Genomic DNA, 25,260 nt, shown 5'->3' with positions numbered 1-25,260 from the left:
TATTAATTCTAATGTAGGTAGTTAGAAAATATTTGCAAACATTCTTCTTACGCAACACATAATTAACATTAACGGTCATGCTGGTCGTGATCAATCGTGTGTGATCATAACTTATAAATAATTAAATAGTGTTAATGATGAATATGGATAAGGAAAACATAAACAGAATACAAACGAAGTCTAAAATACCTTTACCGTTAGATCCATTGCCAGCGATATCGGGTCACGTGTTTAAAAAACGGAGAAATAGTGAAACAGAATATAGGCATCCTTTAAAAACTATTAATAATCAACAAACGAATTTAACTGGTTCGGTAGGGTCCAGCAAGAAAACGAAAAGAGTGTTAAATACAGCAGCGCAACCTTTGAAGCTTGACACACGTCATGTAACTTTAAGACAAGCGAGTGAGGACTTGGATTGGGATTATAATGTTTTCAAAGATAAGTCTGAGGAAGAAAATAGTGTCATATCAATAAGCGATGATGAAGATAACATAGAGAATAATAGAAGAGAAGTCCAGTATTTCGCTGATAATATCCAAAGAAACTGTCTCGGCGACGCAAAGAAAAATGCAACGCCAGTTCTAAATTCCCTCGAACATAGCAGGATAAAGAATATTAAGCGGAGTCTCAAACGACCTCACAGTCGAGAACTGCAAGGGCTTTCTTCTGTGCTTATACAAGATAGAAAGGAGGATGAAAAACATAAACGGCGTTTGAATTTTAACGAACGCTTGCATGAAAGATTACAGTCGCCTGATTTTTGTAAGTATTATTTCAAACACTATGTTCCTTGAGTATATCAGTTAAAACTGACTTTGAATGGTGCAACTTTTCGTACTTCTCCTTGATTTAATCTTTCGCGTTCACTGTGCATCGCAGATTCTATTTTAATGTTTTAGGCGCATGTTAAGAACCGTAAACTGGTTGAACTTTATGCATATTTAGTTTCTATACTTATTGGCTTTGACTTTATATAATATACTGAGACAGCAGTTAACATAATAAGTACTAGTCTGATTATTTTATGACCTAGAAAGTTGCAGGCTTCGTAAGCAATATACATGATCAGGCGTAGGAATATTTTCGAGACCAACTTTGGTGACATTTATAATTATTATGATTTCATTTTTAAATAAATTACTGACTGAATTGTGTGAAGATTGTAATATGATTTCGCACACAGTTATTAATTATTTATTATACCATGATAATTGAAATTATCATTGTATCATTGTTAGTATTGGAATTTTAATGTTCAAGATTGTGGTTAGTAGTAGTTAATCATTTATTTAATTAATTGCATCATTCTCATTTTTGTACAGTTATATCAACAGTATTTTTTAAAGATAAGGTTGGGTTCATTACTTACGTTTTGTAAGTTAAATGTATAAGTATATAACTAAGTAGTTAATATGTCTTTTTTACAATTAAATTGTTTAATGTTTTTATATTACCCGGAAGATTTAGAGGTTTATAACCAGTTGAGGTACCAAAACTGGCTGGTACAACTTTATTTACTATCGATTGTTTAACTTTAAAAATAGATGAATACAAATGTGTTTACATCCTTCGTCTACGATTAAAACGTTACGTATTTCATACACTTGACTTAAACCCATTCACGTCTTACTAAGTAACGTCATGGTCGTTAAAGACATTATCAGTCATGGATAGGATACGAAATGTAGGAAACAAGTGATCTTTTCTTTAAAGTATTTGTGTTTGTTTTAGTTAAAAGGTTGTACATGACATGTCTTTCCCGGGATTACATAAGTGACATGTACATGTATTTACTGAGTGCTGAGAAAAAAACGATAGTTCCCCGCATTCCGAGTATAACGCGCGCCTGCGTTATCAACTGGCTTCTTAAAGTCAATGTAAGTACACGCGTCATTAGGTTTTCTGTCATATAATCTTAATTAGATCAACTACACATGGCTGTCATGATCGATGGAAAGAAATGTAATATATTCTTACTTCTTAAAAAAAGGGGGTGCCTTTTTTTACATAGTTCACCTGACGTTAGTTATTATTACTTGCCTACCACGGGTTTCTTATTCCCATGTTTGAAGGGCGTCCGGGAGCGAGCAGGAAAGGGGGAAGCGTTTAATTAGAACATTTTTTAACAGAAAACATAAATGTTCTGTATTTTAAAATTAAGTAAATGAATTTTGTTAAAAATATACAAAATAATATTGGTCGTTATTACTTAAAGGTCAAATTTTATTTTTATAAGCATAAGCGTAAGTCAGATACGACATTATATTAATATAAAACCTGTTTATTAAACACTAGAAATCCCCAGCAAGTTTTAAAATAACTAGTCAAGTTTCCAATATGCTTGCTATTGGATTTTACTTGAAAAACATATAACGCTTAGGAATATATTGTTGGAAAATCCTAAGTACACAAATTTTTTTAGTGCGAGACTACGAATGTAGAAAGCGTTATTTATTATTTATTTATATTTATGAATGTTGTATAATCCTTTTTGGTTCGACTCCGGGAGCACTGCCACTACACTTATTTCTGCTTAATAAAAGCAGTGTTAAGCGCTGCTATGTTCTAAATCGAAGGGTGTGGTAAGAGAGACGTAGGAACCTATCCGAGGCATTTCAAGTTAGCAATGCATCAGTGGCCGACTTCAGGTATGCCTCTAACTTCGTCTGGCGTTGATTAGAGATGTTCCAGCAGCAGTAGCCACTTACAATCAGGTGGACTACATCTTCATTTGCTACCTTTATATTTATTTATTTTATAAGATAAGGCGCAGAGGGTCCCGGGTTCGATCCCCGGCCAGACAGACAAATGATGAATTTAGATTTTTGTTTCTGGGTCCCAGACCCGGTTTGTATATTTGTCTCTGTGTGTGTGTTCATACCCACGATACAGGGAATCCTAGTGTGGCGCTGTGAGTGTAGATAGCATTTTATTTTATATTTCTTTTGTTTTATAGGGCGCTGACGGTGACCCAACAATAGTCCAAACCGCCTGTTGGTATCTCGACGCGGTCCTAGGGATAGGGCATGTTCAGCTGGACAAGTTGCAACTGGTCGCTGCTGCGTGCTTCTGGATATCGCAGAAGCTGCACGGGCCCTCGGTGCAGGCGTCGAGGCTGGTGAAATGTGCGAACAGAGCCTTCACTGGTGAACAGCTAATGGCTGCTGAGAAAGCTGTGTTGTATAAACTGGTAAGAAATGTTTGAACATCTATTTGGATTGATGAGAAATAAAGATATGTAAGTTGTTACAGAGTTCTAGTAGTAGGTACAGTTGGAAGTATAAAGTTTCTCTCTTATGAGAAACGGTGGTTTTCGATAGAGTGATTCATAACAAACGACATAATGTTAGACAGGTTTCATAAGAATGGCTGACAACTATTTTTACTCTTCTATCTTGATTTATCTTGATTACTCCGCCTTTTATATCGTTCAATATTTGTATGTTTTTATTCTTGTATTCTGTTTTTGGGTACAATAAAGAATATTATTAGTATTACTAAAAATCAAAGGACAGATTTAATTAAATGGACATTTTTCGAAAAAAATATACACACAAAAAGTATCAGACACAGTCTGTCCTCCTCCTCTCCTCCGAAACGGCTTTACCGATTTTCACCAAATTTTATATGCATATTCAGTAGGTCTGGGATCGGTTACTATCTATTTTTCATACCCCTAAGTGATAAGGGTTGTTCACCCTTAACATTTTTTTATTTATATGGCAACACAACGTTTACCGGGTCAGCTAGTTTTCTAATATAATGATCTAACAAATTTCTATCTATCGTAGCACGGTTCTATAGACACGTGCTGTGCCTGTCAATACTCAATATTGTATAAAAATATTAGCTTGTCTGTCACGGCACGTACCTGGTGCGGTTAATGTCTGTAGGTGTAAAAAATCTTAATTTCTGATACTCCAGAGAATTCAACTTGATTTTTAGAGATTTCCCCGTCAACCCGTGGTACCCCAGGACTACATAACATACCTGTCGTGGTGGTGCGACAGCTCACACCCTGGGGAGATCGAGGTGGCGGCTACCTTCCTCTGCCTGTCAGGCCTGATGGTGGATAAGGCGCTGTGTGATGAGTATCCGTCGGTGGTCGGAGCGGCCGCTGTCAGGAACGCTTTGCTGTTGCTGAAGAAGAAGGACGCGATGATGCGTTTTGTGGTGTGTCCTGTGTAAGTTTTTTATTGGTCTGTAAGTTATCTGTAATCAGTTTGTTGGAGATTTTTTCTATAAAATAAATCTCTGAATTTATCAGATCATAGCGAATAGATTTAATATTGAGTTTATAACTGAAAAATACATTTGTATCTTAGATAGTCTGATTGAGTTACTCTTGTCATCATGCAGTACGTTATTGGAAAATAACTGTGAGATCGTCGTCAATCCATTACTATTCCACTGCTGGGTACGGGTCTCCTCTCAAAATGGGCAAGGTTTAGCCCATAGTCCACCGCACTAACTAACTTTAGGTTCTATCAACAAACTTTATACGCGTTTTATGAAACCTCCAGATGTGAAGGGTTCCTCACAGTTTTTCCTACACCAAACTTTGAAAAATCAATCCTGGGATTCGAACCTGGAACTCGATATTGACAGGCTATGTTTCAACCATTTGGCTTTCTGCTGCTGCGACTGTTGCTTAAAAACGTACCAATTTAATGCTTCAGGTTCAAAGAAATCGAAAAGAAAGCGCAAAGCATGTCCTTCGTGAGTTCAGTACAAAGAAAAGCGGTTCGGTTGATGTTTGTCCCTTCATATGAATACAAGGCTCCCTTCGAGCACTACAGCTGCCGCCCTTACTACATCGCACAAAGGGTTGTCAAAGCGGCCAATGAACTAGGCATGGACTCAAGATTACAACCAGGAACTAGTGGATAGTCAGTGCAGAACAATAGAACTTTGGAGAATAATTGAGTTTGGAGAAGAATATAAATTTAGTGAATAAGTTTAGGATAAGTAGAATGTTATTTTATTTTTAAGGCGTTGTATATATTGAAAAGTTAGCTGGTAATAGTAATTGTTCAATGTTTCAATTTTAATGTCCTGAAAATATGTTTAAATTATTATTATAGTTACAAAGAAAGAATAATTGGAAAAAATGCCGTATCTTATACTTTTAGGTAGATAATATACATTGAGACAGTCACAACTACAATTTTATTTTTGTTCTTAGGCATTCATAGTAGATAGGAAAAACATTGTTTGTAGAAAAAAACCGATAATACAATATTTTAATGACGTCTTCATTAAAATATTGTATTATAATAAATTTATAGGTATCCATTAATTGACTTGCATGAACTTATATTATTATATGATGTTGATATATTATGACAAGAACTAGTTATCAACAAAAGTTGGAATAACCCATGATATGCGTAGATAGCAAAATATAAACAATATAAATATTATGGTCGCCTCTTCATTGGTACGATAAGGGCACGGTACGGTGCGGCACGGTACGGCACGGCACGGCACGGTACGGCACGGCACGGCACGGCACGGCACGGCAAAGCACAGATATAATTTCTAAATAGATGTGTTACTAGTTCACGCTAGTGTTACTGTGCGTAATAAAAGGTATTTCGCGTATCAAAAGGGAGTGCATAGCTCTTACAGATAATAAATTCGTTATTGCTGCTATTAAGAACTATTCTGCTAGATCTATTTATGGCTGCGTATCGCTAAAAGTTTCTCGATTTGTCTATCTATCTATGCTATATTTTTGGTCTTAAAATCGATGTTCAAATATTTATCTCAAATGGATCTCCAAAATGGTACACGGGTTTCCATACTTTCATACAGATTATGGTATATGATAGTGATCTATTTTAATTTGTGCCTATGGTTGACACTGATGAACTGATAGAAGTTCTGACATCGGTGCCGTGCCGTGCCGTTGTCGTCTAATGAAGAAGCGCCCTACATTTACGATGACTGTTAATTATTATAAAATCAAAACATACCTATTTTACTTATATTGTAATAAATCTAAAGAACTTGTAAGTCTCTGTATATATGAGTATATGTAATAATATGATTAAAGCGATTTATTGTAACGTTTTAACTTTGTAGGTGGACTAAAAACTAATGATTACTAAAAAATTACAATTGCCTAATATAATAAGTGTATTTGAAGTAGACTGCGTTTTTATCTGTTACAATTCGAAATTTATGTGAATATATAATATTAAGGTATAAGAAGGAGACCCTACACGTGTATATAAAAACATGTAACGTCGATTGCAAATAAATCAGTATTAACGAATAAAACGGTTTCTTTTTACTAAGACATTATTTATATATTATTTTTTTATTTTGAAGAAAATTATAACATATTAAGAAAACTAAATTGGCTTTTTTAATTTCTCGTGTGAAAACATAGATTAGTAGATATGTGAAAACTTAAAAAGATACGTAGTTGTGGTACTTTTTAATAAAAATATTAAAGATGGACTTGTTGCTCACTTTTGAAAATCGATGTAAAAAAGGTTGATGTGATTGATATATTTACGACAAACAGTTATATTTTCAATAATTTTAGATTAATTAACTAAGCAAGAGATGGCGCCGCGCCACACGCTATTACGTTAAAAGAACGCTAAACTTCTTTCAGTATTTTCACAATAACACACAGGCTTCTTTGAAATAAAAGAAGCATTATTCATTAATATAAAATTAGATTTTTTTATATTAAGACGATTTTAAAGTTTTATGATTTATGATCGAAAATTAGCACGTCAATTTTAGAAACGCCATTAAACTCCATTAATAGGGCTTAAGATTAGAAAACCTGACAATATGCTTTAAATAAAATAAAATCGTTATAATTTAACCATATTATTTTCGATTTGACAAAAGGATAAAGATTAACAGAAGGTCTTACAGACAATTATAATTATAAATTGCACAAGTACATCTAAAAATGCAAATAAGGTGAATTCCGTAGACGGACATTGCATTATACAAATTACTTCTTTACTCTTATAGCTTACATTTTTATCGCTAGCTATCTACATAGATGAACATAATAATTGGTTAAATGATTATAACATTTTATAGGATCTAAAAGTGTAAATTAGTTGAAGAAATATTGGGAACTTTTAATCGATTTGTGCTATAAATGCTGCGAGAATCGTTAAGGAAACAAAACCGGCTGTGATGGAAAAACCACAAACGTATCTACGTAGGTATTTCGTACATCGTGAACAAAAGATCTTTAGCCGAAAGCAAGTTATTATTGAATAAGCGTCTTGTGGTTGCACTGTAAGGTTCAAGTTTCACTGTTGATGAGTCGAATCGTATTGTGGTAGATTAAATCTTGTTTACGCTCGTCCGCACAGAACTAACGTATTCCTTCGTCAAGTGTCGTGTGATGGTGCAGGCGAGTGCAAGCGATGTGATACAACTGGTAGTAATACGTTACTAGTGCCATTATTAAGACTGAACAAATATTGTGTTTGTGAACAATTTGTAAAGATAGTAATGATGAAGTTAATAAGTAAGTATTCACCGTTCATTTACTAGTATAGGATTTATGAAGACTATAACGTTTAGTGGTTTGTGGCTGGCGTCGTTGGGGAGTCTGATTAAATGGCATAAGGGGAGCATCATTTAATTATTCGTAGTGTAGTTAAGGATGACCTTTGAACATCTACACCAGATGATAGAGTTTAATCATAGTTCACTATAATAAAGATTGACATAATTAAATTGACATATTGGCAATTGGTATAAATTAAGATGAACTTTCACAATTTTATAAAGAGGATTTGATTCTTGTATGACAAGTGCAATTTTTGGTATCATAGATACCAAGAGTAAAATTAATATTAAAGTAAAAGTTTATAAGAAATCAGTAAGTCGATTTTAAGTGTAAATAATATTTTAAAATAAGTTAATCAGTTAGTTAGTTTATTAATTAGTTAGTTAGTTAGTTAATAAGTCAAAAAAATATACGATTTTATTGAGCATACCAGAGATTTTGCAAACATTTGTTTACCTTGACCAGTAGATTTTATACGATGTTTTCCTTAACTATCTCGTTTGGTCGTCACTACTGATAAAAGTACCAAATTTTTGTCAAGGTTGCTAACATATGGTAAACTTCTTAAAGCTGCAAATATTAATGCCTTTTGGAGAAGAGATCAACGATTGTCGCTCGCTTGTGAATTTTCTAATAAGACATCTAGCTCATACACAAAATTTTCGTTATATAAATTATATGTGTAGTGTAAAAATAAAATACACTCAAACTCGAGGGTTTATTAGTAGCCATTACAAAGTTCTGTTTCCTATCGTTTGACTCCATCCTAAGATCAACTTACCAAACAGTATTGTAATCCGAACTACTTGTAAAAAACAATACATACAAAGTTTTATTTCGATACAACACTTAAAAGACAGTTAAAGTTTGACTTTGACTACAAGTGAAGATAGAAATTAAAAACCTTTTAAAAATTAATTAATGTTAAGTAGGAATTTAATTACCTCAGAGTTAAGATTGGGTTCCCAAAATTAGTAAATCAAATGCGTTCACATTTATGGTATATACCGATTTATATTCGATATAATTACGAAGACGCCCTATTTATGTTATATTAATTTGCTTTTTTATAATTTCAGCCTTACCTATATGTCTTTTGATACTCGGAGTGGAATCTCAATATTACGATGCAAACGGACAATACAATTCAAACGTGGCCGGAGCTTTCAATACTCGACAAACTAATATAGGTCCATCAAAAGACTATCAGTTTGCACCAATTGCACAAACAAAAAAGTCAAAAGCTTCAGATTATGATAGTTATGTACAAGCAATATCTAGAAATCCGAACTTAGCTGACCCACAACAGACAAGTCAAAATGGCGATGGAAGCATACATTTTGTTGAACCAAGTCTGGAACTAAGGCCACCACCATATGGTACAAGTTCAACGCCAAATTATTATTCAACGCAACAAAAAGCAACTGCTGCTCCATTGGCTACCCCTGGACCTTATGATGAGGCTACAAATTATCAGACAGGTCAGGGAAGTAGCGTCACGCAGCCTCAAGTGGACAACCAAGGACTGAATAATGTGACAGTTGCTATTTCAAACTTTGGCTTAAATTTGATGAAGGTATGTTTCAATTTTTTCAAGTTATTAAAGTAAACTATTCACTAACCTAATATAAAGAAAGAAAATAAGATGAAAATTGGAAGCTTAAATTATTTTCGGCAGCCTGATTTGGTAATTCTTATTAAGGAGAAGTAGTCAGTAAGTAAGAAAGGAATTCGAAGGAATCTTCTGTCTGTCTTCTAAAGACAAGACAAAAATTCCTGAAGCCCTCAGGGATGCTGTAATCAGGTTTTCGAAAAAAGTATTTTTTTTGTTAATCGTTTTTTAGATCTAGATGTGCAACATCTTATCGAGAATTTAGATGGAGGCAGAGTTATCAAAATAGATTTGTGTATACCTTATAAAATAGACTATTTGATAAATAAAATTGACCCAGGAAAAATAAACTTAAGTAAATTGCACAATATTTCGTGGATCGAATTGAACGTTTTATATTTTTTTATTGTAATAACACGTCTTCAATAGTTTGAAGACGTGTTATTACTAGTGTTATGAATGCCACATAGAAGGATAACCTTTCAGATTACTCGATATTAGCTATTAAGCTGCAAATAATAATAAAAAATATCTTGCTAATAGCATAGTTGATGATCGGTCTTGCTACAACGTTGCTAGTTTGAACATACAAATTCTTGTTATTTTATCGACTGAAATGCTTTGCAAAGAAAAAAATACTGCAAAAACTCAAGAACTCAAGAAAAGGTGCCACATCTAGAGGTTTAAAGTTTACTAATTCTATTCCATGCAATAGGTGTAACAAACAAGTAGGAAATAAACCAGTAATTACGTATTAATTGAATGATGAATTTATATTAAGTATTTTAGTAATTACGCAAGTCCCGATATTATTCTGAAATGTGCATCGCAACTTCTTCCTATCTGTAATAGATAACGTAAAAATTCTACTAATCCCATTTATTTAATTCCAGATTGCAAGCCAGCTTCAACAAGGCAATATAATCATATCTCCAACATCTATTGCCACAGTACTGGCGTTGTTGCAACAAGGAGCGACTGGGGATGGAAGGGAACAGATCACCAGGGCACTGCAGATGACCCCAGAAGCGTCTGAGATGGCTTTTGGATCCATCGTAGCCAATATGCGGGTAAGACAGAGGATGGACACTATTTAAATGGATTTGATTTTGCCAATTTTTTTTAATTGTTAATATTAATGATTAACAATATTGTAATCATTTTGTATGAAGGTAGGCAATGCTTTTCTTGAGTTGACTGTCTGACTGAGTGAATCATCTGTGTTCAATTTAGGATTCATTGATCTCACAACGTTTTTTTTATTAAATTGAAGAATAAATGTATCTGCTAGAGTTTTGCAACCGTCCTAAGTAATCTATTTTTATCTTCCAGAAAAGGAATTCCCGCAACATTTTGTCTATAGCTAACAATATTCTGGTTGCTGATGCCTTCGAGTTGAACAATGCTTTCAAGTCATTAGCCGTTCGAGGGTTCTGGAGTGAGGTCACGCCCACGAACTTCGGAAAGCCTGTAGAAGCTGCTCAATGGATCAACGGATGGGTAGCATCTAAAACTAACAATAAGATCACAAATCTATTACAGCCAGGTACTTCTATACATATATTAATAGTCTCACATGCTCCGTGTACATAGGAGGAGTAATTTTAAAGACGGTAAAATTTGAAAGATGATAGAGCCAGTATGGTTCGATCAGGTTGATCACACCCATTTCTAGAACTTAACATCAGGTGGTAGTGGTATACATTCGCATGGTACTCCAAGTCTCCAATATGAATATACGTCCAATTAATTCTTATCATCATACTCGTACTCCGCAGATCCAAATATGAAATGTTCCTTATGAAAATTAGTATATTTTGGGCATTTCAGTAGTACTTTTAGTTATTTTCTTTAAGTGTCCGTTATTATCTTTTAAATCCACCAAATTAGCAATACGTATGTCCAATTAAAAGTTACTTTAAATATAGAATAGCGATTTTTTTAACGGAATCCATCTATTATGTTGTTAAAATTTAAAATGAAATTCAATTACAATATTTAATATTTCTGTTTCTAGGGATGGTATCAGCAAATACTCAACTAATATTAGTAAACGCTGTTTACTTCAAGGGGCTTTGGGAGACTAAATTCAAGCCCGAAAAAACACAGATGGAACCATTCAATCTGAGATCTGGTGCTAAGAAGACAGTTCCTTTCATGCACATACGCCACTCTTTCCAAGTTGGCTTTGATCTCAATACACGAGCTCTGGTTACTATTCTACCTTTTGAAGTAAGTAGTAAAAATATTTAATTATTAACAACGTAGGAAATCGTAGTAAGGTTGTGTAATTTTATGTCTGGTATGCCTGATCTTCATTTTTAGAGGAGTTTGTACGGATGATAATGGTTAAGAAAGTAGGTGGCAGATCCTTTTGTAGTTCGACTATGTTGACACCACCGATATACCTTACCTAAGAACAGTGTGTTAAGCGTTGCTGGGTTCTGGTTTAGAAAAATATGGTAAAGAAAAAAAATACTTTTCCGAGGCGTACCAACTTAGTCCTTAGGGGTTACAACGCATCTGTCATCGACCTCAGGTAGAAATATAATTTTGTCTGGGGTTGATATGCATTGGCGGCAGTAACCATTTATCATCAGGTGGACTTCATGGTCGTTTGTTTCTTCTATATTATCATAAAAGTACATGAAGTATGTGTCACAAAACTGCGCCGAGAAGTGTTGTTTTCATAGTTCACCGCTAGTAACAAACTTTTATAATAATTGGGTTTAATAGTTATAGCAGATAGGCACAAAAGAACTGGTGGAAGAGAGTTTCCTGTTCAGGGTATCATACTCGTACATATCAGAAGCACAAATTTACATAATTTTTCTCTCGATGAATAAGAATCTATATAATTTTTGTTTATAAAATGTTTTATTTACAGAGCCGACAATACTCATTAATGCTGATACTACCGAAGAAAAGCGATAATGTTGAAAATTTACTGGAAACGCTGACTGTAGAACAATTACTTTCGTATCATAAGTTTAGCAAAGTCGAAATTAAAGTTGAAATACCCAAGTTTACCCTCAAAACTGATACTGAACTAAATCCCGTATTGAAAAACGTAAGAAAATATTTACATTATTTTATAGTTCTTCATAAGTTTCTTAGTATTGGAGTTGTTAAAATATATTCGCATACTAAATCATTGATAAATACATAATAGTTTCAATATCTACAAATTAACAAGTTGTATAACTTAAATCGTTATAAAAATGTTATCAATTATTATAATTTTACTATACTATTCTTAACTAAACTCAACATAAATATGTTGCACTAATCATTTCTATAAATTGATATACTTTATTATGTTTTCAGATGGGCATTACAAATATTTTCGGATCGAAGACCGATCTTTCTGGTATTGGGTTATACCGAAACTTCTCACCTCAAATATCTAACGCAGTACATTCTGGATTCTTATCTGTGGACGAGCAAGGAGTGACTGCTGCGGCTGCTACAGCATTTGCTGCAGTAGCTCTGTCTTACGACGAATCGGCAACCATATTCAGAGCTGATAGACCATTCATAGCTGTTCTGTGGGATAGTCAGTTCTCGATACCACTCTTCATTGCTAAGATCGAAGATCCTTCATGATACTCATTGGTTTCAAGAAAAAACAATTCCTTATGAATGAATATATTAAAACTATATAACAGTATGTACAAATTCTTTAAATTTATTTACAACTCCTCTGTAATTCACCTTCGTAGTAGCTTCCTCGTAAGTCGCTTGAATAAGTTAATAAATGGATCATCAGCAAAAGTCCTAGGCTTCCCGCTGTAGTAGGATTCGATTTCTTGCAAAGATTTGCCCTCTGTTTCTGGTAAGAAGAAGTAAAGGTAGATAGTGCCAATGTAGCCAAAGCCAGCGTAAGTGGCGAAAGTCCCCCACAATCTGGCATTAATTTCTAGATCTATGAAAGTCTTCGCTCCAATAAACGTGAATACGTAATTACTGGCTGCTGCAATACCTTGGGCGGATGCACGGCTCCTATAAAAATAGTAAAATAATTTTGGAATTATCAAATAAATGAGAAAATGATGCGGTACAAATTAGCAACGTGGATTCTGCTGTGTCCAAAACAGAGCTGGTTAGACACATATTGTTGTAAGTAAACAATGTGGTAAATTCTATATGACATAATACATTTATTTTTTAAGCAGAGGTAACGATTATTATCAAATAATCAGGCGCTCATTGTAGATTCGTATTACTATTTATCTTTGTACTAGTAGATACTAGATACATATCCAGATGGATATGTGTGTATATACAATTAAATTATACATACGGAGCAACGGTTCTTAAGATTTATTTCTCTAGTTATAATAGTTTATATTATTTTTTTAAATCGGATTATTTAGTGGGACTTAAGGTACATTCTTTGGATCCTAGACAAATTTAATTCTTACCTGAATGGAAACACTTCTCCAAGAAGAACCCAAGGTATGCTAAACCCTGTGAACATAATAAATGCGTAGAACATGACCACTGGCACGTAGCTCTTCTCCTGTGGGAACGTGGTCGTATCGTAGGAGAACACAGAATCGCTTAAGTTATTCTTTGCGTAGATACTGATGGCAGTGGAGGAGATGGCAGTTCCTAATAACGCTGATAAGGCGAGCTTGCGCTTCCCGAGAACCTTGATGAGAGCGACTACGAAGAAGCCGGTAATGAAAGTGATCACGCCGACCATTAGCTGGAAAGATTAAAATGGTTATTGAGCAGAATATATTACATAATAAAGAGTAATATAGTGAAGAGACTCAGAAATAAGTAGGCTTAAACTTTTTAGGTACGTGTAGATATTCTATTGAAACAAAACATTCGTTACGTCAATACTTATATTCGAATGTGCAGCATATTAGAAACCTTCAGCATCCATTCAGGTCTCATTTTTTTGAGGAATATTGATCTTTCAATAAGAAAAATGCTCTTCTCTTATTAAAAATAGTCTTTAAATTATGGGTAAATTAAAGCACGGTATCCAAATTACGATACATACCGCTATTTTCCTTCCATCCTGAGGCATTCCTAAAGCCCCACAAACATTCACTAAGTTTGGTCGTAAAGCGCTGAAGCCACTCATCACGTAGAACAGGAAATACATCATCACGAGAGTCAGTGGTCTCATTGTTTCCTTTGCTAGCATCACGTAATTGAACTTTAGGAGAGCCCTGTGGAAGAAAAATATTACTCTAATTAACTTACTTTAAATAAGATACTGCAAGATAGAAGAACAATTTTAGATTTAAATACGTAAACACTTTTTTACTTAAATATGTATGTTCTACGAGTATTATATTTCAAATAAAAACAAAATCAAAGGGTTTGATCACATATAGATTTTTTAAAAGACAATAGGTTAACACTGCCTCACCAGGCAGAAGAAGGGAGGGAGGAAAGTAGAGAGGCAGAAGATAGAAACTTCATAATACAAATTTATTAATCGATTGTCATTTTACTTAATTTTATTTTTCAACCAGGCCTACCCAAAAGTTCTATATAAAAGCGTGATTTGGGTGTATAAAACACTTACCTTTTAAACCGATTCATATTAACATGTTCACAGTCCTTTGTATCTAACCCCTTGGTCTTATCGCAGATCACACATTGTTTCAGTTTCTGCGAGTACACTGTTAGTTGTTGGAACTCCTCTTGGACGTTCCCAGGGGTGGTCCATCCTCGTAAGTAACATAGGGATTTCAACGCTTCCTTTTCTTTTCCTCTTGAGAGAAGCCAAACTGGTGTTTCTGGTACCTAAGCATTAGCAAACAAATATAAAACTAGTAATATTACTGCTCAATGGCGGGAACATTTGAAAATTCTTGAGAAAATGACTCTTGTATTCTGTACGGAGGTTAAAGGGTTCAATTTACAACTATGGAATCTTAAATAAATATTGATGCAATATTACCAAATTATAATTTTTAGGAGCACAACATAAAATTATATTAAAAAAATTGATACTATAGGTAATGTGACAGCACAGACTTACTAAAAGGACTAACAGCATAGAAGCAATAGGGGCAGCGAGACAGATGAGAGCTGCTTCACGCCAATTCACCACCGTTCCAAGGAAGAACATAATTAGCACTCCGGTTGATGTGAAGAATTGGGTGACAGTACAAAGAGCTCCACGTACCGTCGGTTCACTAGAAATTATAACAACATTTTATAAGAATGAAGCATTTGCAAGCAATTTGAAGATGGTAGAAACCTCTATGGTTCGACTCTGGCGGCACCACTGCCATTCCTATTTCTGCCTAATAGCAGAAGCGTTTAGCGCTCCTGCGTTCTGGTTTGAAGGGTGTGGTAAGAGAGAAATACTCTTAAGAGACATTCCAGCTTAATGAATAGGAGTAGCGGCGCATCTGTGGGTGACTCCCAGGTAGGAAATTAATCTTATCTGGGGTTGAATACAAATGTCCATAGACAGCAGTAGATACTTACCATCACGTGGACTGCATGCTCGGCTGCTACTCCTGTATTATAAAAAAGCAACTGTATAATATTGTTATTGAAGTTCTACCTGAACTCGATCACAAATGCGTTGCGACTTTTGAGGTCTAAGATGGTCGCTTAAAGTTTAAAATCTATTCATAAATCTTTGGTTACTATATAACTTAACAGCAACAATATATACTTTGTTTTATTTTTGCAACTTCATCGTTTTTTATTCTCACAATCCTGAACAAATATTTGACCACATAAAGTAAACTATGTGTATACAAATATGTACGCAAAGCGACTTAGATAAAGCATTATGCGTGCATATATTTATTTTTTGATAAAAGAAAGAATGAAGATAGTAATATAATGCCGTATTTTGTAGAAAGTTCTGATGTTTATTGAGGTGGTAGGAAGTTTTTTTTAATTAAATTAAATATTGAAATAAACGTTTATCTTGTAACGTCTATTTTATCTCGGCTAAGAAATACGTCCATATAAATAATTATTTATCTATCAATGATTGAGTTGTGTTTTCAACTTTTAATTCCAAACATGAAAATACAAACCTAATTTCTCCGACATATGCGTTGATGGGTGCTTCCATGACTCCCGTTCCTAAACCAAGGAGAGCATTCGCTATGAACAGCGAAGGGAGATTCCAGGCGAAGTACATAAGAGACCATGCTACTAAATGTGGTATATTGACGAGGAAATTGGCTTTCTTTCTGCCAAAATAGTCAACAATAGGACCAGAGACTAGAGCGCCGATTGGTTGTGTTAAATATGAAAGACTGCCTGAAAAAGAGAATGATATTAGTCAATATATTAGATACATAATTGCAAATGAGCTATCGTGTAAAATAAATAAATAAAAGTGAATAGAATGTGTTTTTAAAATGGTTATGTATAGAAGATCATGAAGATATAGAAATTGAAACAGATGTATTTGGAATATTATGAGTAAATTCTTAATTTAAAAGCTTAAGGAATATAGTAGGTAATTGCTCAAGTTCAAAATAAATGTATCTACAATTTTTGGACGATTATACAATCAAGCAATAAAATTATGCTTACCAAACCAGGAAGCCTGGGTTTCATCCAGAGATAATCCTTCGCTGGCATTCAGAAGGTCTGGCATTGCGATAGTGACAAAGCTTACTGCCATGCCCAAATCCAACAAAAGTAGATTTGGACACATACATGCTATTACCTGGAATAAAAACGAAAATTAGTAGCAACATATTTGTGTGGTCAGGAAGGCATATTTGTCCGAGGCATTCCTGCTAAATCCTCAGGGTTAGCGACGCGTCTGAAGCCGACCGCAAGTAGAATACTATAGTCCGATTCATAATTAGGTGTCCAAAATGTAAACAAAGGTGTTGACCTATGAAGAAAATATGTTTCAAATGGTCGTTTCTTATTTTTGACGATATTAAATTAATAAAACGATAATAAAATAATAATCTAAAAAAATTAAGATCAATTTACATTTTTCAATATTCATATTAAGTCAATTTCGTTTCATACAGTAATAATAAAAAAACAAGATTTATGGTAGAAAATTAAAATGTGATAATGGTAACACAATCGGAATCCAAAACATTTTTTGTGCCGCTATTTTTAAGTTTCGTAGTTGATATTATTCATTTTCGTGATCGTGGTCCAACTCGAATATTTTCTCGTTTTCATTGTGCGTTTGTTAAATTATGGGTAGTTTTTGTTTCTTGTTACTTCGTTAGTGTTTACAATATCTGTAATCGTATTTTGTCATTTCTTTTTTTACGTTTTGGACACCTAATTATGAATCAGACTATAATCTTATTTTGGGTTCCTTACAGATGTCCATGGGCGGCAGTAGCCACTTACCATTAGATGACTGCATTCTCGTCTTCTACTACAATATTATAAAAAAAACTTCATATGTCTTGGATCCGAAAAGTTTTAGTCTTGGATCACATGTATAACGTTTGAAAATCATAAATGTACCTACCTACTTTTATATATTATTAAAAAATGACGTAAAACGTCTGAAACGTAGCCAGTTAGCCACAAAAATATTCAAGACATTCTCATCTATATTTTAATGTTGGTCAATAAAGGTTTATATCCACCAGTTCCACCACTTAATATTATGCCCATTAACGCGTAAAATTAATGATTGATGCCATACCTACTGAACAACAGATTTTTAAAGTTGATGTTTATAAGATTCAAGAGTTTAAACAGTTTCCGCATACAAGAAACTCATTGAAGGTGAAACAAACCTTGAAATAATACTAAAGAAGGTGAAGGTGACGGATATTTGGTCAATGGGCATGCATTTGTTATCTTGCGTTTATCTAACTTTAATATCCATAATCTCTTATCATATAAAAATTGAGACACTGTTGTCAAGATAGATTTAAATTATAGATATGCGTGCCTATAGTAAGTAGTATTGTTTCGAAATGTCGGCACGACAATAATGTGAAATTATTGAATTTAAGTTAACTGTTACCTAAATTATAGAGATTAATGAATCCGGATTAAATATAGGCTTAAAAAATGTTGGCCTTATTTATTAGTATTATTAGGTATTACTTTTATTAGTAGGTAGGTACTATCGCTCGGTAGGTAGTAGGTAGGTATTATTTATCGGTGGGCATGGGACATCTGGGATGCAGTAGCAATTGGTAGAATTCTTAATACGCCCTTCAGATTATCATAAAAACTCTCAGAAAACAATCTTGGAAAAATGTCGTCGAAAAAATGTATCCCTGGTATTTGAATCGTAGTGATTGTATTGTCAAAATCGTTTTAACTTGAACCAATCAGCCTCTCATTCTACAGCCAATTCCAAGTTCTGACTTAATCCGCTAGGGGCGCTGATTGGAAATTGTATGGGCAAATACGTAAACAAATACCTAAACAGTCATATTTGTCAAAACGTAAAAACTCATGGTAAGGTTACAGTTGCCGAAATCTGCAAATGAGCCCTAAATTATTTCTAATAAACGACGTTTAGATTTAAACATGCATATCCAGGGGCTGTAGTAGCCACTTACTCGTATCTACCATCAGGTGGACTGCATGCTGGTCTTTTATTCCTATATTATTAAAAAAATGCTGTATAAAATATGCTAATTTGTAATTAGTAAAATTAATGTCCATGGTGTAATAGAGACATTGTCGTCATAAAAGGCTAACTATTGTATTGCACGGATGTGACCTTGTTTGTTACATTATTGATAATTTTCCTAAAATATTTTGTAGAACAAAGAACCTTTATACGCTTTATGAGCGCGTTAATATGCTGCGCTGTGCTATATTCATGATGTGTTATTTTTATAATAATAAGTGCCCATTTATATAGTCATTGGCTGTATGGGTTATACGATTGTGTGCATAAGCATAAAACAAGAAAGAGAACGCGCTTGGTGCGAGACTTGTATTTTACGCGGGAATAATAAAAGTTGTAAATTGGATCAAGAAAATAGTTTGTGTTATTAATTCAGTAGTGCGATAATGGAACCTACTAAAATAATGGATGGTAACGTATAATAATGATAACAAATGTTTTCTGGTGTACCTGATGGCCGATACACCCTGTGCGTGTATAAAAAAAAACAGTATAACAAGGCCGATACACCCTGTGCGTGTATAAAAAAAACAGTATAACAAGGCCGATACACCCTGTGCGTGTATAAAAAAAACAGTATAACAAGGCCAATACACCCTGTGCGTGTATAAAAAAATACAGTATAACAAGGCCGATACACCCTGTGCGTGTATAAAAAATACAGTATAACAAGGCCGATACACCCTGTGCGTGTATAAAAAAAACAGTATAACAAGGCCGATACACCCTGTGCGTGTATAAAAAAAACAGTATAACAAGGCCAATACACCCTGTGCGTGTATAAAAAAATACAGTATAACAAGGCCGATACACCCTGTGCGTGTATAAAAAATACAGTATAACAAGGCCGATACACCCTGTGCGTGTATAAAAAATACAGTATAACAAGGCCGATACACCCTGTGCGTGTATAAAAAAAACAGTATAACAAGGCCGATACACCCTGTGCGTGTATAAAAAAAACAGTATAACAAGGCCAATACACCCTGTGCGTGTATAAAAAAATACAGTATAACAAGGCCGATACACCTGTGCGTGTATAAAAAAATACAGTATAACAAGGCCGATACACCTGTGCGTGTATAAAAAAATACAGTATAACAAGGCCGATACACCCTGTGCGTGTATGAAAAAATATAGTATAACAAGGCCGATACACCCTGTGCGTGAAATAAAAACAGTATAAAAAGGCCGATACACCCCGGGAGTGTACGCGGTAAGAGTACAGTACTACATGGTCGATACACCCTGGGAGTGTACGCGGTAAAAATAAGTCCGATACATCCTGTGTGTGTACGCGGTGAAACGATATACAACGGGCTGCTGCAACGTGCTGTGCGCTCTGTGCCGTGCGCCATGAGGCGCCAACTGCGGGGCCGCTGCGCTATGTGACGTGGGCCATGAGGCGCCAACTGCGGGGCCGCTGCGCTCTGTGCCGTGCGCCATGATGCGCCAACTGCGGGGCCGCTGTGCTCTGTGCCGTGCGCCATGCGGCGCTAACTGCGGGGCCGCTGCGCTCTGTGCCGTGCGCCATGAGGCGCCAACTGCGAGGCCACTTCGCTCTGTGCCGTGCAGATTGCACGTGTACGAGGCATTGCTACATCCTCAACACAATTGCTTCGGATTGAATGGAGACTGTCCCCGTACAATCTGTAGTATAGTCTATTGTAATGTTTTTATGTAAACTTTTGACTACTTTTCCTGTTGTTCCTATTATTATTAGTATAACAGGCATTTTCAAAATCTAGGTATTTCACTGTTAAATGGATGACATTTACTTGACTTTTCTATTTCGTTAGCTCAGATATTGTAATCTGAAGGAATTGAAAGGTCAATTAAAAATAATCGCGTATTTCCTGTTTGTTAATGTGAATCATGTGTAGTGTAATGAATGTAATTGGTTTGTCAGTTTGTAATTACCTATTTTGGATTAACTTAGCTGTTTTATTTTCTAATATTATAAATAAGATTATATTTTAAAATAGGTACAACATTATAGAATTTAAGTAACTGAATGAGCTCATTCAATCATTAAGCATGGCCGAATTATATATTACCTCATATAATTACCGGTAAGAATATATTACCAACATGACGAATTAAGTTTGATGTATCCTCAAAATAATTCCGTTGGCAAAAATAATGATTTATTTATACACTTATTTGTATGTTTTTATTAATTAAGTTTAACTCAGGTATTGAGTAAAATAGCAGTGTATTGGTTGCATTATTTTTGGTTGCATTTTACTTGTTAAATAAATAAAATTGCATAAATATACGAGTATTTCGTACTCGTATTTCTATTGCCTGAGGTCAGGCAAAAAATTCAGGATGGCCGATAGTTAGCAATATATTCAAATTATTTTATTATAGTATTATTTTAATTAATTATTCTGTGCTATATTCATGATGTGTTATTTTTATAATAATAAGTGCCCATTTATATAGTCATTGGCTGTATGGGTTATACGATTGTGTGCATAAGCATAAAACAAGAAAGAGAACGCGCTTGGCGCGAGACTTGTATTTTACGCGGGAATAATAAAAGTTGTAAATTGGATCAAGAAAATAGTTTGTGTTATTACTCTGGAATCGAACCGCAATGGGTTTACCACCTACTAAAGGTCTGAGAGAAAAAGAAGTATTAAGATGTCATAACATTTTTATTATAGTAACACATTGCTCGCCGAAGGATGGAGTTCCATTCGCATATATACTCTTAAAGTCATATCCGTCTTTTCAGTATTTAGCGTGCACGTTTCTTTACAACGTAAGACATAAATAAACTTTCTACCTGTATTCGGAACAACAAGGCAAATAATTATGGCGATTACTCAACTGATTGGTCAACCTACCTATCTTTATCCGCATGTTGAAGGTAATGTTTTCTTAACGAAAGTATAATTTATTTATATATGCGTATGTACCGTTGTACCTATTTCTCATTTTTTGGCACACCCTACAGCTCAAACGGCTTGATGAATTTTAACATATACCTAAGAATATTGGCTATATTTTTTAACAGTTGGAATTTTTATTTTTGTAATAATTATATAGGAAAGAACAAGTGCATCGAGTTGACATAGCAGAGGTTTATTTGTTTTCTTGTATGTTTTTGGAAGATCGTAAGCCAAGACGTAGACCTGTCAGAAGATGGGAATCGTAGTATCATACCAAATCGGAGTTAAACAGTTCTCGGAATTAAATAGTTGTAATAAATAAAATAAGTAACCCCAGTAAGTAACCCAGTAATACGGGCTACCAACCCAGTACAGGGGCCCTTGCGCCTTGTTTTGTATATTACAATTATATTTACTTTAATCAATAATATAATTGTACTTTAATCAATAAAATATTTTTATTATTATTTTTTGGTTTTTTAGTAAAAAAATAAGAAATTAAATTAGAAATAAATTGTACCTAAACAAACTAACTACTAATTGCGAATTGGTACTTTTTGTTTCCGATTTGTGTCCTTTGTTTCTGCTTACTGTATAATAATGATATTTTAGTATTAACCCTATGCTAGGGTTAGTAGTTATATGTAATATTAGGCGGACGGTGCGTGAAAATCACGAATAATTCTACCAAATTTAAATTTACTGTTAACTCAATCTTATTTTGTTTACTCATATGGTTGACAGCATACACATATGAAATTTACAATTTAATTTACTGTCATACTCAATATTTAAGCATTGTTATTGAATTCATATGACATTTTTGGGATTTCGGCAATACGTAAGTATATTAAAGATTTTCATTCATTTTATACCAATGATTTATGATTCTAGGATTCCTAGGTATATATATAAGGAAACGCCTTACAATAAGACAGCGTTAAATCTTTGACAATTAAAATTATACGGTCATTTTTTTATTAAACTTTAGAGATCAATTTTAGATTTAGATTAGATTTTAGAGATAAATTTTCGAAAATAGAGGTTTTCTTTGATTAGTTAGGTGCATCCATTTTAATATTTCATTTATTTTTAACACAGAATCTTTTTTATATGATACTACATTTGCAACTACCTCACTTAGTATATTAAACAGAAAATTCTTTAATTATACTTTAGAATGTCATTAAATCGGTTTTAAAAACCGGGTATTAAATGGATCAAACGGTAATAAACGTAAATACTCACTTGTGATGCCACACATCTCAACCGGCTTGTAGCTGGATGTGCTTCATTGATATTTAATTTGTAAACCATTTTGATTTCACTTTGTAATGTAAAAAACAAATCACAAAAAATATGTTTATAATCTTCTTAAGTCATTTTTAGATCACTGAAGTTTAAACACTTTTTAACTAAAGTTTTTACGCACTACGTAATCTACGCATTGGTTTATAAAAAATATTTTGACGGTAAGACACCGGTCGTGAGCGCTCTCGATCCCCGAATGAAGTAACCAAAGGATCGTAGAAACAATGTAACACCTAGTCAGTTTATTTCAACACTGGTAATCCTTTTAACTGGGTACTTAGTTTTATCTATAGACACTGACTAACTATATATTTTTAGATGTTTTATGGTGTTTGGTGTTTACTTTTTAGATTCTTTAGCAACTGGTGCATTTGATGTTAGGCGCTTACTGCCATCTATTGAGTATGGATATTACTAAAGGCAGTGATAGCCTAGTGGTTAAGAAACTCGGCCTCTTGATCGACGCGGGCACGTACCTCTGATTTTTCGAAGATATGTGTAAAGTATCACATGCTAAACGGTGAAGGAAAACATCGTGAGGAAACTTGCATACCTGAGATTTATATAGAAAAAAAAAAAGTGTCAAAGGTATGTGAAGTCTGCCAATACGCACTTGGCCAGCGCGGTGGACTATGGCCTAATCCTTCTCATTATGAGAGGAGACCCGTGCCCAGCAGAGGGACCTTAATGGATTGATGATGATGATTACTAAACGACCTCAAATGGGACAGGAGATGAAGTCGTTAAGAAACATCTTTGATGCTCCCGAGGAATTTCATTTTTTGGTTACACCACATCTTTAAATAACCAGAACCTTCAAACTGGACACAGTGGCTCAAAACTGTTAATAATTAAATAAAGTATTATTAAGTCAAAAATAGTAGTGTTTTTTTTATATATAATATAGGAGTAGCAGGCGAGCATGCAGTCCGCCTGATGGTGAGTGGCTACTGCCGCCCATGGACATCTATAATCAACCCCAGATAGCTACCCCAGAGGACTAAGCTGGAACGCCTTGGAAAAGTACGTCTCCCTTACCACACCCTTCAAAACGGAACACAGCAGCGCCTAACACTGCTGTTCTTAGGTAGAAACAGGTGTGGCGGAGGTGCCGCCGGAGTCTAACCACAAAGGGTTCTACCACCTTCAAGTGTCTCCACAGATGAATTACGAAGTTTTTTAACATTCAAAATATTGAAAATGTATGTAGAACCACCTAAGAGATTTATCACTTTGTAAGTGTACTTATAATAAAATTTTACTGTTAATAAAATTGTACATATAAAAATCTTTGTTTTATCGGTATACGTCAAAATTGTGTGTGCGACACGTCTTGAAAATAAAACAACTGTTTTTATGTGAATTTTATTTACAATCAATAATCCAATATAAAGTATAAAAAACCTAAAATGGACTAAGTTCAATGTAAAACATGTTACAAAAATGTTTTCGGAATTATTTCGTGAGTAAAACAATTCCTAAGCGTTTAAAATGTTAATTAAAAAAAAATTGCGTGAAGTTAACGAATACTAATATGACATGATTATTTTCAGTGCTAATATCAATTCCTTGGGCGAAGGCACATTTAACATACGTAAATTACCATTTTTTGTTTTTTAATCTTAGTATCAATAACTATACTATACTCGTAGTCACGTAGACAGTGCTAGTTATTGGCTGGCTAGATTTTAAGAGATTGCTCTTACAAAACCATTAAAGTACCCTAAAGGGTTAAAGTGCCCCTAAACTACATACCTGCATCGGCTATTTAATCACGCAAAATTGCGTTCTCGTAAGTTTTGAATCAAAACAGATTCCTCGCCGAGTCCATGTGAGTTTTCAACGTTACTAGTGTGTTTTTTAACATTATTTATAACAAGTTGGTATGACATTTTCAAATAAAGTACAGTTAAGGCTTATGTTTACCGAGGATTGACATAAAACCACGTTTGTATGTCGCGGATCTTCCCATTGTTACCGTAAATGTAAACAAATATAAAATGTGTGTACAGTGTTTCATATAACATGTTCTATAAACGGTCTATAAAGGTCAATGACATATCATTAGATAGATTCTTTAGCAAAGATAGATTCTTTGTCAAGGCCCGATTCATTTCGATTTCATTGAGACATTTTAGATACAAATTTAGGTCACAGTGACTATACATTTTCAATTAAGAATGTCGCTTAATATTTGAGGGCACATTAGGTATTTTATTGTCCTTGTAGACTCCGGGTCTAGAATAGGGCTACGGTAACCCCTGCCTGCCGTAAGAGGCGACTAAAAGGGGGC

At 34.3% G+C, this 25,260-nt stretch overlaps 3 protein-coding genes across 3 annotated transcripts; 2 read left to right on the top strand and 1 right to left on the bottom strand.

Moving 5' to 3' along the window:
• Positions 1–34: 34 nt before the first annotated feature.
• Positions 35–5,143, top strand: LOC140745486 (uncharacterized). The gene is made up of 5 exons (XM_073077368.1): positions 35–765; positions 1,735–1,880; positions 2,960–3,193; positions 3,949–4,187; positions 4,683–5,143. The coding sequence occupies exons 1-5, from the start codon at positions 135–137 to the stop codon at positions 4,891–4,893; spliced, it is 1,461 nt and encodes a 486-aa protein (XP_072933469.1). The 5' UTR covers positions 35–134; the 3' UTR covers positions 4,894–5,143.
• Positions 5,144–7,351: 2,208 nt separating this feature from the next.
• serpin-12 (serine protease inhibitor 12) lies at positions 7,352–12,843 on the top strand. The gene is made up of 7 exons (XM_073077364.1): positions 7,352–7,516; positions 8,641–9,137; positions 10,067–10,243; positions 10,506–10,719; positions 11,191–11,405; positions 12,061–12,243; positions 12,501–12,843. The coding sequence occupies exons 1-7, from the start codon at positions 7,501–7,503 to the stop codon at positions 12,777–12,779; spliced, it is 1,581 nt and encodes a 526-aa protein (XP_072933465.1). The 5' UTR covers positions 7,352–7,500; the 3' UTR covers positions 12,780–12,843.
• LOC140745484 (facilitated trehalose transporter Tret1-like) lies at positions 12,806–23,340 on the bottom strand. The gene is made up of 8 exons (XM_073077365.1): positions 22,905–23,340; positions 16,713–16,848; positions 16,205–16,433; positions 15,184–15,340; positions 14,725–14,945; positions 14,191–14,362; positions 13,598–13,884; positions 12,806–13,175 (listed from the first exon to the last, which is right to left on the bottom strand). Exons 1-8 carry the CDS (start codon positions 22,971–22,973, stop codon positions 12,884–12,886), a joined length of 1,563 nt encoding a protein of 520 aa, XP_072933466.1. The 5' UTR covers positions 22,974–23,340; the 3' UTR covers positions 12,806–12,883.
• Positions 23,341–25,260: the final 1,920 nt, after the last annotated feature.

This window comes from Epargyreus clarus, unplaced genomic scaffold, assembly GCF_041222505.1.
Source record: "Epargyreus clarus isolate Ecla_fem2 unplaced genomic scaffold, WU_Ecla_fem_2.2 ptg000010l, whole genome shotgun sequence".
NCBI classification, from domain to species: domain Eukaryota; kingdom Metazoa; phylum Arthropoda; class Insecta; order Lepidoptera; family Hesperiidae; genus Epargyreus; species Epargyreus clarus.
The sequence above is the reverse complement of the archived record's forward strand: the minus strand, read 5'-3'. Positions and strand labels throughout refer to the sequence as shown.